Source organism: Orbicella faveolata, unplaced genomic scaffold (assembly GCF_042242905.1).
Source record: "Orbicella faveolata isolate gen_17 unplaced genomic scaffold, um_ofav_v1 contig_24, whole genome shotgun sequence".
Classification (NCBI taxonomy): domain Eukaryota; kingdom Metazoa; phylum Cnidaria; class Anthozoa; order Scleractinia; family Merulinidae; genus Orbicella; species Orbicella faveolata.
The window spans coordinates 5,051,029-5,072,263 of record NW_028301552.1 but is presented as its reverse complement, the minus strand read 5'-3'; the positions used below and the strand labels follow the sequence as shown (position 1 = coordinate 5,072,263).

The 21,235-nt window shown below is 38.9% G+C and overlaps 4 protein-coding genes and 1 non-coding gene across 7 annotated transcripts in view; 2 read left to right on the top strand and 3 right to left on the bottom strand.

Annotated features, from left to right (window-relative positions):
* The window catches only part of LOC110044670 (uncharacterized), a 40,558-nt gene that overhangs the window by 16,854 nt on the left and 2,469 nt on the right, over positions 1-21,235 (top strand). The window lies entirely within an intron of this gene.
* Positions 697-4,386, bottom strand: LOC149110051 (integrin alpha-1-like). The gene is made up of 2 exons (XM_089292525.1): positions 3,719-4,386; positions 697-3,220 (listed from the first exon to the last, which is right to left on the bottom strand). The coding sequence occupies exons 1-2, from the start codon at positions 3,816-3,818 to the stop codon at positions 2,466-2,468; spliced, it is 855 nt and encodes a 284-aa protein (XP_089148651.1). The 5' UTR covers positions 3,819-4,386; the 3' UTR covers positions 697-2,465.
* LOC110044664 (integrin alpha-D-like) lies at positions 7,619-10,964 on the bottom strand. Its single transcript, XM_089292529.1, has 2 exons — positions 9,855-10,964; positions 7,619-8,726 (listed from the first exon to the last, which is right to left on the bottom strand). The coding sequence occupies exons 1-2, from the start codon at positions 9,952-9,954 to the stop codon at positions 8,017-8,019; spliced, it is 810 nt and encodes a 269-aa protein (XP_089148655.1). The 5' UTR covers positions 9,955-10,964; the 3' UTR covers positions 7,619-8,016.
* On the bottom strand, positions 13,705-19,878 carry LOC110044662 (collagen alpha-1(XXII) chain-like). Of its 3 annotated transcripts, none has more exons than XM_089292528.1 (3): positions 19,698-19,878; positions 16,794-18,853; positions 13,705-15,912 (listed from the first exon to the last, which is right to left on the bottom strand). In XM_089292528.1, the coding sequence occupies exons 2-3, from the start codon at positions 16,897-16,899 to the stop codon at positions 15,200-15,202; spliced, it is 819 nt and encodes a 272-aa protein (XP_089148654.1). In that variant the 5' UTR covers positions 16,900-18,853; positions 19,698-19,878; the 3' UTR covers positions 13,705-15,199. The 3 variants fall into 3 exon arrangements, with proteins under 3 accessions (XP_089148654.1, XP_089148653.1, XP_089148652.1); XM_089292527.1 differs by having other exon boundaries at positions 16,794-16,947; XM_089292526.1 differs by having other exon boundaries at positions 16,794-16,940.
* Positions 14,627-14,699, top strand: Trnat-ugu (transfer RNA threonine (anticodon UGU)). The gene has a single exon. It is a non-coding gene; the product is annotated as a tRNA-Thr (tRNA).

The window sequence follows — 21,235 nt, the reverse complement described above, 5'->3', positions numbered from 1 at the left end:
GTGGGTGGATGATGATAGCACAGTCAACAGTACAAGATTAAATCAGTTTAGTGTGTCGATACTGGTACTCAGTGAGGTTCAAATTCCGTTCTTCACCTTAGAACGTATGACACAGCTCGCACTGAAAGGCAACCCCTGAGATATAGGATGTTTTGATCCGCTTGAAAACAGGCTTAATAATCTTTTGCTGTGAGCAGATGTTACTGAGTGATTGGTTGACGCATTATTTCTGGACAAACGTCTTTTTGGGAGGTCAAATTCTTGTACGAAAGGGCTTCTGTTTGTTTTTGTAGTAAATGATGATTGCAGCTAGCTCAGACGTGAGAAAACAACCTGGGGAACAGGGTAATTGAACAGGAAGTGAGAGTGAAGCATTCTGATCTGAAACTTGCCAAGAAAAGTATTCTACTCCTCAGAAAAGACTGAAGTCTAGCTGTGCTAACACTTTCAAAAGGTTCTATAAATATTAAATGTGCCAAAGAAAATACTCGACGAACTGTTGAATGCTTCACGGGGGCCAAGGTTAACTGCCGGCTTAGAACATAGACGCGTTCTTTTTCATTAATTTTTTTTAACTCCAATGAAAATGTAGCGGCAAAAAGATTTTCTCCAGAAATGTAACTTGTTTCGTGACTTGTAGCCCACTTTTTTTTTCTGTCTATTTGATACATTCGAAAACAATCGATAGATATCCGGTTGTCTTTCGTTTTTTTTTTTCCAGTGGAATGCTCGAGATCTTGGAGATTATTCCTGAAATAATGACGAATTATCATCCGATTTGTGACTACTAATTTAACGGGAATTCCCTTGTGTTTCTTTGTTAGTTCAAGATTACAATGCATATAAAAACTACAGTGTTTATTTTTCATAGCTTCTCATTAGGTTGGAACAAACAATTAACATATTTTGGTTATATCTCAGTCATTCTTCAATTCGTTCCACAACAAAGGCCAAATAACAAATAACTAGCAGTATTTCTCTCGGTATTCCCGGAATTGCGCTGTTTGAAACATTATCAAGAGGAGATACTCTCTAGCTCACCACACCATGTAATATATCAAACACGAGAGACAGTGTTTCAACGGGTTATCCAAACACCGAGAAGAGAGTTGAAAAAACGACGCGCAGCGGAGTATTTTTGACGAAATTCGAGGTGTTTGGATAGCCGATGAAACGCTGCCTTGAGTGTTTGATGTATCTTCTCAATCGACACAAAAACCAAGGAGTAAACGGAGAAGTAAAATCGTCAAAAGCTATGCTAATTAAGACCGATTATCCAAACCTCCATCACGGTTGTGATTTTCTTTGTTTTAACTTGCTGGATTATTAATGAGTTTGAGAAGTATATACCCAACAGGATGCCCAGTCTCCTGTCAGTTGGGATTTTTAACTCTGCCGTGTTAAGTACATAACTACACAATGAAAGCATCTAACTTAATTGGCCAATAACCACAATCAACCAATCAGAATAAGCCATTTCCGACATACCTTGTGCCTCTTTTTCAAAACGAGTCCTCGTTCAAAACCTTTTATATGAAAATCAGTTTGATTTGCATGAAAATGAACATGTAGGGGAAACACATTTTGATATGAATGGTTTCGGAGAAAGACTCGCTTTGACAAAGAGGCAAAAGGTAACTCAGAAATGGCCAATTCTGTTACTGCATTGAATAAGTTATACCAAATGTAACTTTGTCTCGTTTCGTTCAGAAACTGTTCTTCAGCTATAAAAATTAAGTCTGACAGAAACTAACTGTTGCGTCTTCTACTGGAAAACCGCGAATCTAGTTGGTCTCGTAACTATTCATTTTCTATTAAAGAAGTAGATTATGAGCTCGAGATTTTCACTCGTTCCGCTACGCCCTCGTCAACTATCACGCATAGAAATCAATAGCGAATAATCTAATTGTTTTAGTATAAATCTACCAGTCGTTCAAAACTTTGTCTAAATCCTCTTCGCAGACACTTCGAAAACGCTAAGAAGCGGCCGCCATTTTGTTAACAAGGGCATACTGCTACACTACTCACTATCTATCACAGAATAGATAGTGAGTAGCGTAGCCAATCAGAGAACGGCATTCCTGATAGAACGCTAGTGGATTTATATTAATCACTGATAGATCACGTGGCTCACGTGCGGTGCTCTTGAAAGGGAAAATTCTTCTTAAAAATACATAAATAAATAAGACTTGCGCCGAGAAGTTATTTAAAAGTGATTGTTGCTCTTTTACGTTTAGTTTCAAGTATTCAACCAGAGCAAAAGCTGGACTTCATATCCACCGTTAGAGTACTAAAAATAAAAAAAAATAAAAAAATAAAAAAACTCATAAGATGCATGACACTATGACGATAAACTGAATATGAGGCTGAAAAGGCCCTTGAAAGTGCCAAATAGTAGCTGGTTTGCTATACGTTTCGGGCTTAGCCCTTCTTCAGGACTTTGCCTTGATATTGGCATGAATCAGTTACATTCTTTTCTTATGATGGTGTCTGTGCTCCCTCCAACTGAATGGTTGTGGCTTCTTATCAAGCATTTGCGAGAGCCATGTACGTTGCATGAAAATCTTAATCATTTTCCAAGGAGGTATGAGTTTCACGATGCGCAACAACCCATTCGTGTCTCGTACACGGTATAGGTGACCATCCGTGGAGCTTGCAAGGCTTACAATCTCGTTGATTCCTTTGATATACTTTCCAACTGCAATCACAAAGACTTGCGCCCCAGCATTCTTTAACTGTAGACCTCGATACAATGTCTTTGTCTTGTGCGTGTTGGACTGGCCGTCAGTGAGGATCAAAACACGCTTCGGTACTCCACGACGAGCTCCGTTACGCGGATTAAGAATGAGTTTGGTGCATTTATCCAATGCGTCTTGTGTGTTTTTGTCACCTCCTTCAAAGGGAATTTCTCTGACATTCAGCTTCTCAATGGCGTTTTCTTTTCTAGTGAAATTATAACGGAGTGTTGCCTTGCTGGAGTAAGAGATGGCAGCGAACCTCTTGCCAGGACTGGTCTTTTCTATCAACAGTCGAAGCGCTCTGAGAGATTTTTTGTGCCCTTCTTGAGTTATTGACTTCGAAGAATCGATAACGAAGACCGCATCATAATCGAGTGAAGGCGAACTCACAACCCTCGGCGGAATTGCCTCGGAATCAAAACCTACGAAGTGTTTCGTAAATTTTATGGCTGTTTCATTCTCTGGCGGAATTTTTTGAAACCCTATTGCAGAACAGAAAGAACACAGCTATTAGCATTTGGAAATATGTCCACTTCGTTAGCCTGGTTAGAAATAAAGGTTGGTCAAAATTCATTGTCTCGTAACATTGTCAAGTAGACGAGATAAAAGAAGAACATAAACTTGGAGAGATTGTCTTGTAACACCAAACTCTTAAAACAAACATTTAAAATGTATGGCAAATGGTAATTAAGATTTTGCTTGGATCATGCTAATTATGAGAAGGCTAACATAAATTGCCGTTACGAGTTATTTGGTGATTGTATCTTTGAATGGATATGGAGATGTTTTAGTTTCTGGATGTAGGTTTGAAAAGTAACGAATATGGTGAAAGGAAAAAGATTTGACCTGCTGTATCTACCGATATTTAGCCTGTGTAGACGAATTTGCAACAAATAACTGTACGTTCTGACGAAATCAAACGTGAAGGCCAGTGCGCTGGTTTGAAGTGAACAATTTTGAGAATAACTTGTCAGACTTACTTGCTTCTTCCCTCACTCTCTTGGTTCGTTCCCATATGTAAGCACATGTCCCCTGAGCGAAAACCAGTACGACAGCTAGAGAAATCGAAATCTTCGCCATTGGAACTGTAGCTTCGACGTTTGTCTGTGAGAGCTGAATCTAATCTGCTGTCCGAGAAAACATTATGAAACCTTTTATTCTCTTATTGTTCCTCTGAACATTCTGGATTGAGAAAAAAACGTCGTCTTTTGTTAGCGTCAAAATTGCAATTTCCAAAAAAGGTAGAGAAATAGCCAATAAATTGTGCGACCTTCATGAATCACTCTTTTCTTGACAGCTTCTGCCAGAAGACTAAGATAATTAACAGTTGAAAATGTTAAGTTATTTGTTTTTGGAAAATTCTAGTACACATGTTATTTTTTAACTGGTTTACAGACAATTAGAGATTTATGTTTATCAGTAATTTTTAACCTGTTTAATTAAGGAATTTCATTTACCTCCTTGAAACTCGTGTCACATTTAATTTCTGTGTTTCGGTATTAGTGGTTCGTACGCTTATACATATTCTCATAAACATTTTCAGCCGGTCATTACGTGAATTGTGTACTTAAATGAAGGCAGCCTTTATGTTGTGGATTGATTGTGTATTATTGTATTGTCGACTGCTGGGCTGTTTAGATAAATAGCCTCAAGCACAGCAGTGAAGCACAAAAGAAAATACAATAGCACACGATTAATTCACAAAATAGAAGCTGCTTTTTTGTAGGCACAAAATAAAATCATGGTCAATGTCACGTTATTTAGGGTAATTCTGTTTATTTTTGTTAGTTATTAGCCCTAAAGTTCAAATTAGCAGAGCAGCAGTATTTTGTGGTTAAAATTACGGCCACATATCAAACAAGGATGGCATCTGAGCATTATCAATGGTACTCATACAAACCGAGATAAACTTGAAAAACGGATCGGCCGGACATTTTTCAGATTTGTCCAAATGCATCCGTTATTATCTGTCCCCCTTGTTTCTTTAGAGTTTTCCTTAGTTTAACTGTCTGTCATCTCTTTCTCTTTGACAAGGCGATGGCGTTTTTCCTTGTTACAAAAAAAAAAATCAGCTCGATGATAAAAATGGCGGAGAGGCGAGAAATTATTTTGTCAGCTTTCTATGATGCGCCTCACCGTGAAGGAACACTAATTAATAACCTTTTGCCTCTGCACGGCGAGCTACAGGACTAGAAACGCGACTGTTAAGACTACAAAGCTAGCGGTCATGTCCTCAGTTAATAACCTACTTGGTAATGGACAAATAATAATAATAATAATAATAATAATAATGATGATGATGATGATGATGATGATGATGATAATGGTAATGATAATGAGAATAATAATCATTAGAAAACTCAATGCGGTTACATTACTATATATAAGAAAAAGTAGATTAGTTAAAACTTGCACAATGTTTCTTACGGCAGTAGTAAGTAAAATAAATGAAATAGTTAATTTAAAAATTAGGTGAATAAATCAAAATTAAAATTTCCGAAACAAGAATGTTTTGAGAGCAGATTTAAAAGATGAAAGAGATGTTGTATTTTTAATTTTTATCAAAGAGAGTTTCTCAAATAAGCTTTTAAGCATTTGTTTGCAATATGTCTCATTATATGTCATGGGAAGAAAACCATTTTCGCAGTGGTCGAGTGTCACATTTGGCAAGCTTTTGAAATTCCTTTAAATTGTTTTTTGTGGATAATAGAAGACTAACTTTATGGTCAAATCTGTTGCGATCCTGGAAGGTTGTTCTCGCTCTTTGGTCAGGTAGATAAATCGCTAGAAAAAAACGCCAAACTGCATGTAGGGAAACACCGACACTAATAAAGAACAATTGTAGCAGCAAACGAACTAAACAGTTCCTGATTTTAAAATTGAAAGCAATCAAACACCAACATTACAGAGATGAATAACATGGGATTGGTACAACATTAAAACTCCAGAAAATCAGCGTTCACCATTGTAACAAATCCTCTAGTGCTGTACTTTGCGTTTGAATAGAAACAACAAAAACTGAGCGGCTCTCATTGCTTGCCTCTGACATTTGCTGTAAATAAGATGGTTAGCAACAAGCACTTTTGTGAAAGGAACGTCTGTGAAAGCAATAATATCCTTTAGTGGCTTTTCTATTTCAGTGAAGATATTTTAGAAACGTTTCAATGTAACTAACAGGTGTGTCAGTTGTTAGTTGCGATAATAATCTGTCCCAAATAACAACCAAGTCGGTGGTAACTCCTAAAGATTATTTAAGGAAATTAAGGTGGTATTATTTAAACCAAAAAGGAATAAAGATGATTAAAAGTTACGTAGAAGAGTCCCTGATTATTTGCCTCCAATGCAGTCGACGATTAAGTTGTCCTGTGGAATCGAAAGTGTCTAAACCGAACTATGCAGAGTTCAAAAGCAAGCTGTATATTCGTGAAGTTTAAAGGGGGAGGGGAAGGGTCATAATATCGGAGACTGCTTTGCGGCCTGGTTGGTTTCTTTGTAAACGGTAAGGCTTATGGACAGAAGTTTAAATATTTCCTCTGTAACACTGCTTTTGGATTTCTCAACCGAGTACCAAGTGGTAACTAAGTGAGTAACTGCCTCTTTTTATTCCGATCGCTATCGTTTTACAGTAAAAAATGTACCTGGAAATCGTCCAGTTTACTGATGTTCTTGCGGTACGCGAATTGTTTAGACCGGGAAACCAACTTGCCATTAGACCCTCTCTTCTCCTTTCTTTCTTGAGCAAGAAATCCTGATCTAAAGAAACCCAAGCACCTTGCACCTTGGCGATATAAAGTACTTCTAAATTGGACAAAACTTTAATTAAACCGGTACGTCTAACGATGATTTTATTATCCATTTCTTTCTTTGAAATTTGGCTCTTTGCCGAGGGCGTTCTTCGTTAGGCCTAGGTTAGTGAGCTGTGGCTTGATCACTAGTGCATTTAAAAGAGATAACAGGAGCCGCTGAGTAACTGATCTCAAATAACTTATGCAAAGAATTTACTCGGATAGCATTGAATTTTGTTTTTCTAGTTCATTCACTGTTGTTGATTCGTGCATGCCTTTTAACAGTTTCTTGTTTTCAACGCTGCCATCGGTCTGGATTTAATTAGTCTTTGTCAATCTTTACCGATGTTATTTCAGTTTTTTAGGTATCCCAGTTGTAGTTTTGAGGTTTTAAACAGGAAGAAGATATGTAACAACAACTTCCAAAGACTTCCACGAAGTATTCTAACTTTAAATCAAAGCACATTAGTAGTAAAAGCGTTATGTTGCATGTTTCCGTTGTTTGCAGCTGCGCTAAGATAAGGAATGCGTTCAAAATAAGTTAGTGACAGCAATATGTTGCATGTTTCTGTGCAGCAGCAGTCAGATTATGAGTGAGCTCAAGTAGCGGGTTGTCATTTGGTTTTAAATTCAGTTATTTTCTTATGGAGGTTACTCCTGTAATAAGCTCTTACGTAAGTTTGTAGCATATGTGGTTTAATCAGGAAAACTCTAGACCCCACGTATTCATTTTTTTTATAAATCCTGTTAGTTTCACATTGACCTTTTATCCGGGAGCTGTATACACTCTCAAAAACTATTTGAGAACGGCAAGCAATGACGGCAAAAAAAATATTTAATTAGCTAATGCGATTTAACTCCTATTTCAAGTACTGCATCATGATATTACCTGAAAAAGGTTAACTATGATGAAACCGGATCTAAAATAGAGTACAGATGTTTGTGGAAAAATCGTAGATTGCCACAGGGTCGGAAACTGCGGTTGAGTTACCTACCAGCAGTTATTCTAGTCACGAGAATACATGGCGTTTATTAAATTCAGGGCGTCGGTGTGTATCACAGACTCTATTTTTAGTGATAACAACCAGCGAACTGTTTCTCTGTAGGTTTGACAGTCTTTTATTCAAAAGAACTACAAAACTGTACTTCGATCTCTAGATTGTATTTTGCGGTTATTTTTTTCGTAAAGAAATCGATATAGACCAAACGCGAAAATAGAGCGAACTGACAACTTTTAAGCCCAGAAGCGAGCCTACTGCACATTAATGCAATTTCTTCCATCTCGATAAAAATCTTACCGCCGATGTTTAGTTTCTCTCAAGTCAGGTAACTACCTGTAATCGTTTTTCCATAGATTACCGTTGTCTATAACTCGAAAACAATATGTAGGAGTCTGCAAAGCTACACTTAAGAATGCGCCCAGATTGCTTGTCTTGTCAGCGCAGGCTTATCTCTGTATTCATCAAACGTAGATATCTTTCAGGATACGCAGATCAGTAGGGGATATCGTAAGCGGACCTTTGGGTGTTCATAACCCAAGGTAACTGATGGTGGTGCATGTATTTCCAGGGTGGAATGAGCCGGGCAATGTCCAGTAACGACAGGGTGTCCCTGACACGAAACAAATGTCTGTTTGTGCTGCTAGCAATACCCACCAACTCTTGAATACCAGGCATGTAATTTCCAACACCAATCACAAACATTTCCACGCCAAGGATTTTCAGTTGAAAGGCGCGGTACAGTGTGAGGTGGACGTTGATGTTGGAGCTTCCATCCGTGAGGAGAAGAACGCGTTTTTTTGCTCGTGGTCGTAATTTAGAGTTTTTGTTTTGGAACAGCTTCGTGCGACATATTTCAAAGGCTTCTTGAGTGTTTGTCTTGTGGCCAATGAAGTGAACTTTGGTGTGTAGATTGTATTTAGCTGTTTGTGGGTCGGTAAAACTGAAGTCCACCTTGGCCTTGTCTGAGTATGTGACGGCGGCATAATGAGTATTCGGGCTTGCTTTATCGATCAGCCTCTCTAAAGCTTTGACGCCTCTGTAGAAATCGCGTTTACGAATGGAATTGGACGCGTCGAACACAAGTGCGACATCGTAGTAAGTTTGATCGACACTCCTCCGGTGTCGACGTCGGACCATGTTCTGGATAAAAAATCGTTCAATTTTCTTGGCAGTGACACGTTTTGTTGGTACTCTTTGAAGTCCTGTTAAAACAATATTTACACCATTAATTCGATGTTTGACCTAAATCCTGGCCAAAACGAGTCACTCAATGATGTATTAATTCAGTTCTCAGAAAGCTTTAGTCTGTGAATACAGCCGCCTCTTATTGCTTCCGGTCGCTTTGGGCGTTTCTGTATTTCCAGGCTAAAAGAGAACTCTCTGAACGACTTAAGAACAACTGAGCACGTTTACATTCGATAATAAGAGCGTATGGAGAATCGACTAGAGTCGCCAAGAGTGCATGTGAGTTTTAGGTTTGACTGAGCTCTTGAATAATAGTGATAATAATAACAATAATAATAACTTTTTTGTAGTGCGACGTTTTATTGACAATTCTAGGTCTTCGGTTTGCTCCGTAACTTAAGAAATTAAAGACGGATTTTGCTCTGATCAGTCGATTTAGTTACATACAGTGTTTGTCGTTCTTCCGTATCAGAAGATGCTTGAATTATTTCTCCATTTAATATATACAGCGATTAATTGTTATATTCTCAAGGTATACACAAATAGAGACGTTTTTAGACTACGTAGGTATGGATTTCATGTAGTGCGACCTTTATCTTTATGTAGCTCATCGCCTTTCGTTTGTAAGCGCAGAAGTTCTACAAATAATTCTGATTAAACTAGTTGTGAGAGCGCGACAATAACGTATTCTATGCTTGCATCAGTACCACTTGTGCCTCGTTTCGTGCCGGATTACTTATTGTCTTCATCTCCCAGTGAAGCACAGGTACTTGGATTTTCGTGATATCATTCAAGGACTTTGTTTTTTACTATCATTTTCAACCATTTAAGGGTTTCCGTCTTGAGCGGCTCGGTTCCGGTAAATGGCTGTTTTTGATGTTGAATCATCCAGTTGTTCACTGCGCCAATTTCTTTCTATATGGCTGGACGATAAAAAGAGGAACGTAGTGCTAAGCACGCTTAATGTGGTGCTCTATTTACCTCTTTAATTATGGGCGTCTTTGGAAATTCACTTATAGTGTTGCGCCAATTTACACAAAAGGCCGCTTCATCAAACGGAAGATCTTTTCAATTCTAGATCAAAGGAACGAACGAGCGTATATCGGCACGACTTGCGGTAATAGCTAACAAGTGCTTAAACTCACTTGACTGATGAGAAATTCCGCTTTTCTTCGTCTTTTCCCACACAAAGCAGTGTGAAAACATAACTAGTAACAGCAATAAAAATAGCTTAAGCAGGGACATCTTATCTGACGACTTCACAGCTTGTACTCCGCTCAGGCCCGATGGTTCGTTCTAAGGAGTGCCCAGCGCTTTGCGTCTGCCTAAAGCTCGAATATTCTCCGGGAGTTATGCTTGATTTTATCTCCATTGATATAAAGTGTTAACAGGTTAATGCTACTCAATAAAAGTGCCTTAGTTTGGTTTATATTTCACGCCCTTTGGTGTTGAAAATTAATTTGTGGCTACGTCTAGAAACTACCGCCCAATTCTTGAATTTGTCATCGTTCGGAAATAGCCAACGCCTTTGGCAGTATTAAAAACCATACCTATGCAGTCAGTGGCCTGCATTGTTTATTTTACCTCTTTCTTGGTTTGGCAAGAAGGCGAGAAATAAATGGTGCCGTATCCATAACAATAGCAAGCGTTGACGTTGGTGAGATTTTTCACTGATCAAGAGCACGGAACAACTTCTTTCGTCTGAACAAACATTATGAATTTAAGATGTCCTGAAGGTCGGTAGAAATACTTGTGTTTTGATTGATAGTCACCAGCTGAGGTTTCCTTCAACACTCAGTAATGGAGTAAGAGTTATGCACCGAAATTATTGTTTAAAACTACTTGAAAATATTCCGATTGAATGTTTGTACATTTTTCTTTGATGCTAACAAATGGAAAATTGCTCAGCAGATCAGCATTTTTAAATAATACCACGACAGTTGATCTGTTGGTTGACAGAATTGGAATGTTCTACATCAAGTGGGGAAATTTGACCACCCCAAAGCCGAGTTTTGTGTTCTCTCGTGAAAACAAAGGTTGTTTTGGCTGTGTTTGGTTCAAATATCCCGCTAAAAGAGTTGTCTCAGTAGTGTTTTGAAATACAACTTAAAATATCCCATGCGTGTGTTTTTCCTGTTTACTGATGGAACTCGCTGAAATATAATACAGAAAAGACATGTAACATGCAGATTTGAAATTCATTATCATTAAAGGAACTGGAATTAAAAGTTGTTCAACTGAGCAGAGCCAGAACGTAGACTCAGCTATTTCTTGTGTTTTCGAATCATAGTTATCGTTTCAGTTGAGTTTAGTCCACTCATGTGCTCGACATCGAGCATATCCTGGTTCGGTGGATGCTTTCACATATCCTATCACCCACAAGCTTTTTTTTCCAATATTTTCCAATTCACTTTTTTAACGTTGCTAATTACAATTTCCTCTGTGGACAACGCGTAACACAAAAAGTTCACTTCGTAAACAACTCGCATTAACTAATATAAAAACTGAATAACGGGAAATGTAGAAGAAGATTGAGATTAACACGGGAAGAGAGCTACACACGCAGAAAAGGGAGTGAAACAACGGATAGAAGTTTGTTGTTGCCTTTTGTTGTCTTTTATTGTCTTGTTCTCGAATGATGGTCCCATGCTGTTTAAAGAGTGGCCTGTGAGTGATCGGGAAATAGCGCTGACAAATAGCTTTACACCGCCAATGGCTGACGAAAAGAACACATTTTTTAGATAATCGCTTTGCAGTTGTCATCAGTGCGTTTTACGTCTTTTAGTTTGTAAAACTAGTTCAACTTTCACTGAGGTGATCAAAAGTAATCATCAGATTTTGTGCTTTGAAGAGAGTTTCTTCGCGGTTTTTTTTTTTTTTCTGTTTAACACTGATGATGGCGCTATTGGGGGGCAGTTTGCAGCTTTAGCTTAAACTGTGAAATAAGTGATTTGGCCCTGCGCAATTTTTGGTAATTGCTTTTTCAGATGTCCAGACGCAGAGCACAATAATAACTTCACCTCGTTTTATTCGATAGCTATTATTTGTGACTACTTAGAAAAGGCCGTGCTTGCAAGCTTAATGTTCATCCTGTTGTGCTGTCTGTAAAGTCCAAGATTAAACTTGATGACGCGATCAATTTCACTTTATTGTGCTACTGGAGAACATAACTCTTCGTTCCATTCACTTCTGATATTTGATTACCTCTTAAACTCTTCAAAACAAGGCTCTTGAGGTGAATTTTTTTTTATTAGTGAAGGACTTTTCTCGATGGGGCTGCCATTCCAGACCCCTTAGTGGTAGGTCGCGTGCTTTGTGAGATCACGCACAAATAGGGCTTTCTCGGCTGAAGTAATTTTTGGTGTCTAGAACGTTTTTTCTAAAAGGTAAGCAGATGTTTTGTGTCATGAAACGGTTCAATGTAGCATGATTTACCGCAGTAAGATTAAGTTTTCATTACAACATTTGTCTCTGTGTTAGAATTCATACCGCCTTCAGTTTGGTCACGAACGATATAAATTATATCCCTTTTCGAATAAAAATGCTCTTTTTTTGTGTACGAAAGAAAAGCCAAGGAGAGTCTGAGAAACTATTATTTATTTCATTGAAAACACGTTTTTTTAAAATCTGTTGCAGATTACGAAAGGCATGCCGTAATTTCTAGACCAAAACTGCAAAGGAGTTGTCTTTCAACGCTGACTTAAAAGGCTTGAAATATAACCCATCAGAATATAGGTGTACCTGTTAGCGGCAAGCTTGCCAGAGCTGTATGGCAAGTGGGATAAAACCGCCAAGAGGGCTGTCAACATGTGTCTCTATATACGTGTAAAGGGACAGCATTTCATCTTCCGTATATTTAAGATTATCGTGTTGAGCTACAGATTTTCCTTCACGGCCATAACAGAACTAATTTGTTGACCCCCTCTCGACACAAATAAGGCTGTTGGCTCAACTAGCTTTTACCCCAAGATCACAATGCTCTCCACTAACGTCCGTGTATTGAACGGCGTATCTGTCAGTGCGGGTGATATGTAAGGTCTATTTAGACTGCACTGCAAGAGGTAAAGCGACGAAAAACGACCGTCTCGATATCCAAGTGAGACAATTTCAGGCTATTATTATGTTCATCATACCTTCTTAAAGAAGGTTGATTTTTTCTATCGAAATGGTCCGTGACCGATTGTTCTGTGGTGAACATTATATTAAACGCGTGACTTGAACTATAGCGCAAGTTTGTATGACTTGCGTGCTGGTGGGTTGAATTTCAATTATTGCACATGGGTATATTTTAGTTGTACAACTTGTTATAACAAAGTACCCATCAGAACCTACTACACACAGGACGGGAATCACAGGACTGCATTCGTTGGTCTGGTATGATGTCAATTTTCTATCAAGTTAATAAGCTGAATCAAATTTTATTTCCCCTTTTGATGGAGTTTAGTTTAGCTCAGGCCCGGAGCTCAGGGTCTTTGTCTTTTTCGTGGATGTCAAAAACACGTTGTCACCTTGTTAACCCACACACTTTTTAACCTTCTGTGACACGCGAGAGTTACGCCTATTAAAGAGTGGGTGTACCTGTATAAAGTGAACTCAGTTGGATAAGTGCATTGTAACTAGAAGACAACCGTGTAAAGTTACCACTGCATGCAGTGTTTGTACCGTGAATTAACAATGAGGTATAAATGTCAAAACTATATTCTTGCACGAGACGCAGCGGTTTTCAATCCTTCAGGAAAAGGCAATTACTTTAGCGGTGTAAATTCAGTTGAAAGAAAAGTAAAACCTATTTCCCTTAAAGCTTTATGGAGGACTCAGCAACCGTCATACAAGTTAAAATGCGTACCTTTGTGAAATCATGACACAAATATTTTACGTGAATACAGCATACGCACTGTAGTTAAGGAAAATAGGCGGAGATGTCTTCGCGCATGCTCGTTGACTAGTTGTACAAAGCCGGGTGCGGCTAAGGACTGGGGACTACCAACACTGATATCATATCGTTGGTTTTCATTTTAATGATGTGAAGTTTGAATTTGTCACTTACTTGTTCCTTTACAATTTACACTTTTCTCGCTAGTTTACTAGTTTTCTTGCCTCTTACTTGACAGAAATGTATCAGTTACGCCTTGCTATCTCAGTTGTATAACTGTCGTGGATAACCTTTATGTATAGATCTTTTAGCTGTCCTTAGCCATTTAAGGCGGTACTAATGACGCTTAAAATATAGCCCAAGGAAAATACGCGCGTTGATGCAGATTATACAAACACTCGTGAAAATTTGGGAGAACTCGGAGAACTCGAAGAAACTGTAGAAACCGCATTCGCCTGTCGGCTTGTGTTCCCACAGCATTTCTCGTTCTCCCAAACTTCCACTCGTGTTTCTACTAAGTATATGAGGTCGAGATTTCTATCGCGTGATATTTGACTCGGACTGCGCCCTCGTCAACTATCACGCATAGCTAATAATTCAATTGTTTTAGTACAAAGCTACTAATCGCTCAAAACTTTATCTAAATCCTCTTCATAAACACTTCCAAAAAAACGCCAAGAAGCGGCCGTAATTTTGTTAACAAGGGCACACTGCCACGCTACTCACTATCTATCAAAGAATAGACAGTGAAAGTGAAGAATGATCGTCGCAGTTAATTTTCCAATTTAAGCAATTGGAAAGAAAAAGCCTGAAAAAATCAGGGCTTCAACGGGATTCGAACCCGTGACCTCCGCGATACCGGTGCGATGCTCTACCAACTGAGCTATGAAGCCACACATTGGGAGCGAGGCCAGTTAATTGAGTTCATATCTTCCCGTGAGGAAGAAATGAACTCAATTAACTGGCCTCTATGAAGCCTCCCAATGTGTGGCTTCATAGATATGAAGATATGAACTCAATTAACTGGCCTCGCTCCCAATGTGTGGCTTCATACCTCAGTTGGTAGAGCATCGCACTTGTATCGCGGAGGTCACGGGTTCGAATACCGTTGAAGCCCTGATTTTTTCAGGCTTCTTCTTTCCAATTGCTTAAATTGGAAAATTAACTGCGATGATCATTCTTCACTTTCATCTACAACCGCAGTTCATATATGAATTATTTCATATAAACTTCACATCAATAGATAGTGAGTAGCGTAGCCAATCAGAGAACGGCATTCGCGATAGAGCGCTAGTAGATTTATACTAAAACTCTATAGATGTTTTCTATTTCTTAATAACTGTCGGATAACCTTTGTGTACAGACCAGTTTTTTAGCTGTCTTCAGCCATTTTGACGGCACTAGAGACGTTTAACATTATCAGTGTTAGGTATACAGTATTGAGCCTATGCAGGCCATCCGTCTGTCTTGTCAAAGGATGGCTTGAAAAAAAAGACTACAAGCTTCAGGTTTTTCATATTCTGGGATTCTTAGCTAGTAAAGGAAGGCTTATTTATACAAGATGTTCATTCTAGCTTGTTATCGTGGCAAGCACGTGTGTCCTTCACGAGGTACAAGTTAATTGTTAACATCATCGTAATCATAACTGTACCTGGCCGTGACCCAAGGGAGCTGGTGCTGGTGCACGTATTTCCAATCTGGTATAAGCCGAACGATTTCCAGTAACGACAGGGCGTCCCTGACACGAAACAAATGTCTGTTTGTGCTGCTTGCAATACCCACCAACTCTTGAATACCAGGCATGTAATTTCCAACACCAATCACAAACATTTCCACGCCAAGAATTTTCAGTTGAAAAGCTCGGTACAGTGTGAGGTGGATGTTCATGTTGGAGCTTCCATCCGTGAGGAGAAGAACACGTTTTTTTGTTCGTGGTCGTAAATTAGAGTTTTTGTTTTGGAACAGCTTCGTGCGGCATATTTCAAACGCTTCTTGGGTGTTTGTCTTTTTGCCAATGAAGAAAACCCTGGTGTTAAGATTGTGCTTTGCTGTTTCAAGATTGGCAAAATCAAATGCAACGGTAGCTTTATCTGAGTAGGTGATGGCGGCAAAATGGTCGTCCTTTCGAGCTCTGTCTATTAAGCCTTGAAGGGCCTTGACGCCCTTGTGAAAGTCGCGTTTGCGAATGGAATTGGACGCGTCAAACACCAAAACGACATCGTGATAAGAATTGTCGTGATCGGTCGATCTTTTGTGACGTCTACGTTGACCAAGAAAAAACCTTTCAATTTTTCTCGCTGTAACAATGCGCGAAGGTACCTTTTGAAAGCCTGTCCGAGAAATGAGAAAGTCTTTAAATATCAAAGATCCTGCACAGCATTTTCTTCCAAACATATAAAATGAGGTGCTGTGGAACTTACTAGTGTACTTATTGCTCTCTTTTCACTTTGTTTCAAGATTGCAGCTGTCCTTGAAATAACAAAGCTAACATTGCCATGCAAACTCATGCAAACTGTAGCGATGAGCCACGTTTATATCGCTTCAGTATTAGTTTTCTTAGTTGTTTTGCTGAATGCCCAAATGGCAAGTTATCCTGAGGAAAATATCACTTGATCAACAAGGATCTTGCAAAACGAGAACAAAATCATTCTTAGCGGTACTCGTGTATTGTATTCTACGCTGATTGGCTGAAATAACCAAAGCTGGAATGCTTTGTTTTCGTTCTGCAGTGTGATTTATTATCGTTGGTTGTCTGAGTAGCCCTCTTTTAGCAGAAGGCATGGGTTTTTTTTTCTAGAACGACTTCGTAACGCACTTTATTGGGACATTTCAATTTTCGACCATCTGCTTGTTTGGTCATAGTTACTAACTATGGTTTGAAGAACCAAAAGATGGGAATTTAACTTTCATGTTTAAGAATTAGTAAGTTTAGCAGTGTTTTTGTCATAGCCTTCGATGCTGTGTTTGGTTTTTAACGCAAGACGTAGGAAGGCGATAGGAATCGCTCGGACGTCGTGAAAGAACAAAGGCCCGAAATCGCTGGCATTGAGTGAAATGTGTTTTCTAGGGGCAGTAGAGGTTCCGAAGTGTTTTATCTTGCGCTGTCACGAGGTTCACTGTTACCTTTTGGAAAAAGATCAGTTAACTCGAAACATGATTATGGGAAACAAGTTAAAAATAGTTGTGAAATAGAGCTAATGTAAAAACTTACGCTCCTGATTGTTTCGTTGTCCCTTTTTGTGCTGTTCCCAAATGTAGCCTGAAGAAGCTTGAAAAAACATATAGAGTAGAGCACAATGAACAAGCCAGGATGCCATTCTCCCAGTTCGGGACTCTTTTGAAGGTCTTCTATCGTAAGCTGCAACCTGTACCAAATATGAGTTAGCTACTCGCTCCAGTAAAGGTGGTCAGTTTAAAGCTGCATTCACCGGTGCTGCTCGCACCGACGTCGGCAATCAGCGAGTGGATGACCTCACTGACGATCAGCTCTTTTTGATAGCGTCTTAATGCTGTACACTATAAAAGTATTTGTCCAAATGTCAAAAGCCTAAAACAAAAAAGCCGCTAGTAATGTTTTCCATCTGATAGGGTTCGTAAAGGTCTTTTTCTTTTGATGAACAGAAATAGGCTCCGGTCAAATTCCACATGTTCTTGCCTATCGGCTGTTTCTTCGTGGAAGGTCGTGTTTTACCTTTCTTCGTTGATTACACACTGAAAATAGGCAGTTGTGTTATGTTCAGGTAAACTTGCTATTCATTTTCAGGAGAGCGAGAATCTAATTTATTCTTAAACGTTACAGTTTCATGGAAAATTCGAGAAAAGCGACCTAATTTGTGCGCTGTATCTTGTCTTATGTTCCCTTCCGCTAATTAAACAACAGACCTAATTTGAGGTTGAACGTTGTTCCGATGCACTAATGTGTATTAAACTCGTGTTATGTGCATATCATCATGCAATGAGCAGCACATAAACCGCGTCGTTCCGACAACATGAAGTACTAACGATAAGATCTTCAAGAGATTGCTGAAATTTCGTGATAAGCAATGAATTCGTCCAAAATAGCCAGTCTAAAAAGACAAACAACAACATTTTTTTTTCCTTTTTTCGCCTTTCTGAGCTCTAAAAGCAACATTGAGCTATTTACTAGCTATAGTGTGTCTATTAAATGGAAATCAGCTCTTTGTTCTTAATATATCAGGCGAAAGGGTTTATTTATCAACGTGCAAATCCGATGTGGAATTTACGAGAAGGGCCCTGGAATAAATTTTGCATCTAATTTACGTCAGAAGGACGTATTTTAACCTTGTCATGCAAATTAAGTATCTCTGAATTTTACAATTGAATTTAGATTGTAATCTAAAGCTTTTAGTCAAACCTTACCACATGGTACCAATAAGTCCATCTATACTTGGGTTATGGTCCAAGTTTTTTCTTACAAATGGCTGGATATTAGCCAAGTTTGTTTTGTCGCTTGTTTATGGACTGACACGCAATCAAGGTCCATAAACACAGGAAAAAAAGGACAACATCGTGCCATCTTGATCGAATGTACTTGGTTGATAAAGGATTTATTGTCTGGCGTAAAGAAAACAACGCTTAATCTCGAGCAAGCAAGGTGGTCTCATTTCGCCCGCCCGCTCATAGCTAGGACTTGAGATATATGAATAAGTGGATTCATGGTGAATTACGCTAGACAACATGAATTTAACATAAAGCTCTGCTTATCTACGAGTATGGAAGTCGCTTTGGCAAGATAATCTTTCTGCTGTGACTCCCGCCAGCGCCAAATAGAGGATTACGTCGAGTTTTTCTGTGTCTAAGTGCGTCTTAATTGCGAAACACAGAAGGCCGCTAACTGATGTAATTCACGTCTGGCCTAACTCTGATAGAGTAAAGCTTGTTGTGCTGTAGGCTTCAGATGCAAACCTGTATCCACCTATAGGGTAAGGTGATGTTCTAGAACTGGTCTCTCGTACCAAAGTGCCGAGGGTGATCGACTTTTCTTTTGGGGTTAAAATCCTTGGTTTTGTTTTCGAATTTATGCCTCTAGGGATGAAAATGAATTTGAGCCTTACCTTCATAACAAAATTATGGTATCCTTTTACGGGTTCCTTTCAATTTTCCGACGTTCACGCCCATCTCTTATACATGAGAGGGGTAGACGGACGTTCATGTGCGAATGTCCTTCGGGAAACGCGAATAAGCACGCTGCACTGTTGGCACAAGTCCTCCAGTATATTTTGGCCAGCCCACAGGGCGAGTCAAATACAACTAACAAGTAAAAATATACAGTGATACTACAGACTAAACAAGACAATAAAGGATTTATTTTTCAAAGTTCTTTCCACCTGAAGTCACTAATTTGCGCTTTTGTGCGTTCAAAAGGCACAGGATTACTACATACTCGGTTACCCTTCACGTTAAGTACAAATATTATGGGATAATTCGAGTAGAATTGGATAATAATATTAGATAGGAAACATGAAAATTCAATTATAATCGAGTGAAATAATAGAATAATACAAGTCCAGAGGGTTCAATACTTTTATATTTGCATCCTGCTGTGATAGTTTGTTGAACAAAACATTCTGTCTCGTCACATGTGGATTAAATTCAGTTTTTATGAGTAAGTAAATGAAGTTAGAATTGCTGCTGGTAATAATAATAAAGAGAGTCGAATTCCTGATGGTTTGTTAATTGAGAAGTTAAGATGAAGTTAATAGAGAAAATACAACCATTTTGCCCTAATCTTCTCTAGACGGCTTCCCAATGTATTCTATTTATCGCAAGAGTTCTTAGTTTTCATCTTCGTGTTACAGCGGTTTTCAGTTGAGTGTCGAAAGTAACCAGCAGCTACTTTACTTTACTTTACTTTACTTTACTTTACTTTACTTTGGTTTCGGTTTTACTACGGTTTGAGATTGGTTGACTAGGCTTATTGGTAAGTTATTAGTTTGGTGTTGGTTTTACGACACTCAATTAAAAAAACCGCTCTATTATTGCCGATGTTAAACAAAAGAATTCTTGAAATGCTAAGAAGTGTGTTTCTCAGTTTAACTTTGTGAGCAGCGTTGTTAATACCAAAAGTAACCTCTAGACCAAAAATTCCACCCACCTTGTTGCCAAAACGAAGTTTGGGAAACCACAGCAAACTTGTTGAGTTGTGGCGAGTTTTACAGACCGACGTCAGTTTATTCTGATACCTCGGCCGCAAGCTGCAACTATTGTCTGCAGCAACTGGGAACGTCACTTTAACAAACTCGCGAACAATCGAGAAGAGAATTTCACGCACTTAAAATAATGTAAAACGTATTTCTATAATGAACCCAGACTAATGGCTTTAGACAAGTTAGAGACGACCTGCTTCCTTACTGTGTTTTTAAAGCCAAAAGAACAATATTTTTGTAGCCTTCTAGCAAATATAGTCGCTGTTTGCAGTTTAGACAAATCTTTTAGTAGCCTGCCCCATGCTGACAGCAGACTCCAAGAAGTTCGTCGGTTTTTTAGTCTGATTGAAATGAACGTTTTTATATCTTATTTTCCGTCTTCTACAGAAACTAATCGGAAAAACAAACATTTCCTGAGTTCTCCCGGCAGGATTGTGAAACTTAGCCGAAATTTCAGCCGCCTCCTTGGAGCACGAAGCCAACAGAAGACGTGGCTTTGTGAAACGCAGCGTAACGAGAATATCTTGTTAGAATGCTGCACTCGCTCGGCAGCGGAGTTAACAGAGACTACGAGAGATTCCTTCCTTTACTTTCTACTTTGCACTTCCCACCTCTGTGCTAGACTGCAGAGCTAAATGCACCTCGTTGTATGTGAATGTTTACACTGTAGGCATGTTTGGGTTTTTGGATCCTAAGAGCTTAACTTAGCCTGCGTGGCGGGCGTCCATCGTGTTCAGCACTTCGCCCTTCTAGTTTTTTCCCCTCCCCTCTCCCTTTGAACGCCTGCCTCGCAGGCTAAGCGTTTCTCAGGAAGGAACAAATCCCCCAGAAATTCCTTCAAAAAGTATTTTTAGCTGGATAATATGAACGTGATAAATAACATTTCAAGGAACGAATCTAAAAACAAAGAATCAAAGCATAAGTTTAAGTTATTGCGGAAATCCCAGTCAAGGTCAATATGAACTTTCTTCCGTGAAGCTGCGGTTAAGAGCTAAACCACTTAGACTAAAGAATAACTAAACTAAGAGTATAACAAGATACGTGCGGGCTGTTGATCTTGGCTTCTAGACAACTGTGGATGATCTAGTACTCGACACGAGACAAATTAAAAGAGTAACGCATATTTACCTGGGAAGACGTATAATTTGTCGGACATGGGGGTGAATACTACGAGACGCGTAGAACTAGTCTGGTTGACAAGAAAGCTGTTATGATCAGAGAGATTTTTGGTCGCTTGATTACAAATTCGTCTCTATTATGCGTCTCATATTTACCTGACGAATGATGGGTCTGAAACTGAACATTGCGTTTGTTTTATTTTCCGTCCATGTCTAGGCGCATAAAACGCCTAAGACGCTTAACAACAACAACATCATCTTTAGTTTTCTCATCATAGATATGAATATTGACATTTTTTAGTTGATTTAATATAGGTAGTATGTTTTAGATTAGGTAATTGTTTGTTATCTTGTTTGAATGAGACTGG

Bases quoted from the DNA above. Each gene is read 5' to 3' on its own strand.
- LOC110044662 (XM_089292528.1), bottom strand. From the start codon at position 16,899: ATGGCATCCTGGCTTGTTCATTGTGCTCTACTCTATATGTTTTTTCAA. The intron at 15,913-16,793 runs GTAAGTTTTTAC...TTTCTCGGACAG, and splicing joins ACAACGAAACAATCAGGAGC to GCTTTCAAAAGGTACCTTCG.
- LOC149110051 (XM_089292525.1), bottom strand. From the start codon at position 3,818: ATGGCGAAGATTTCGATTTCTCTAGCTGTCGTACTGGTTTTCGCTCAG. The intron at 3,221-3,718 runs GTAAGTCTGACA...GTTCTGCAATAG, and splicing joins GAGAGTGAGGGAAGAAGCAA to GGTTTCAAAAAATTCCGCCA.
- LOC110044664 (XM_089292529.1), bottom strand. From the start codon at position 9,954: ATGTCCCTGCTTAAGCTATTTTTATTGCTGTTACTAGTTATGTTTTCA. The intron at 8,727-9,854 runs GTGAGTTTAAGC...TTGTTTTAACAG, and splicing joins CGGAATTTCTCATCAGTCAA to GACTTCAAAGAGTACCAACA.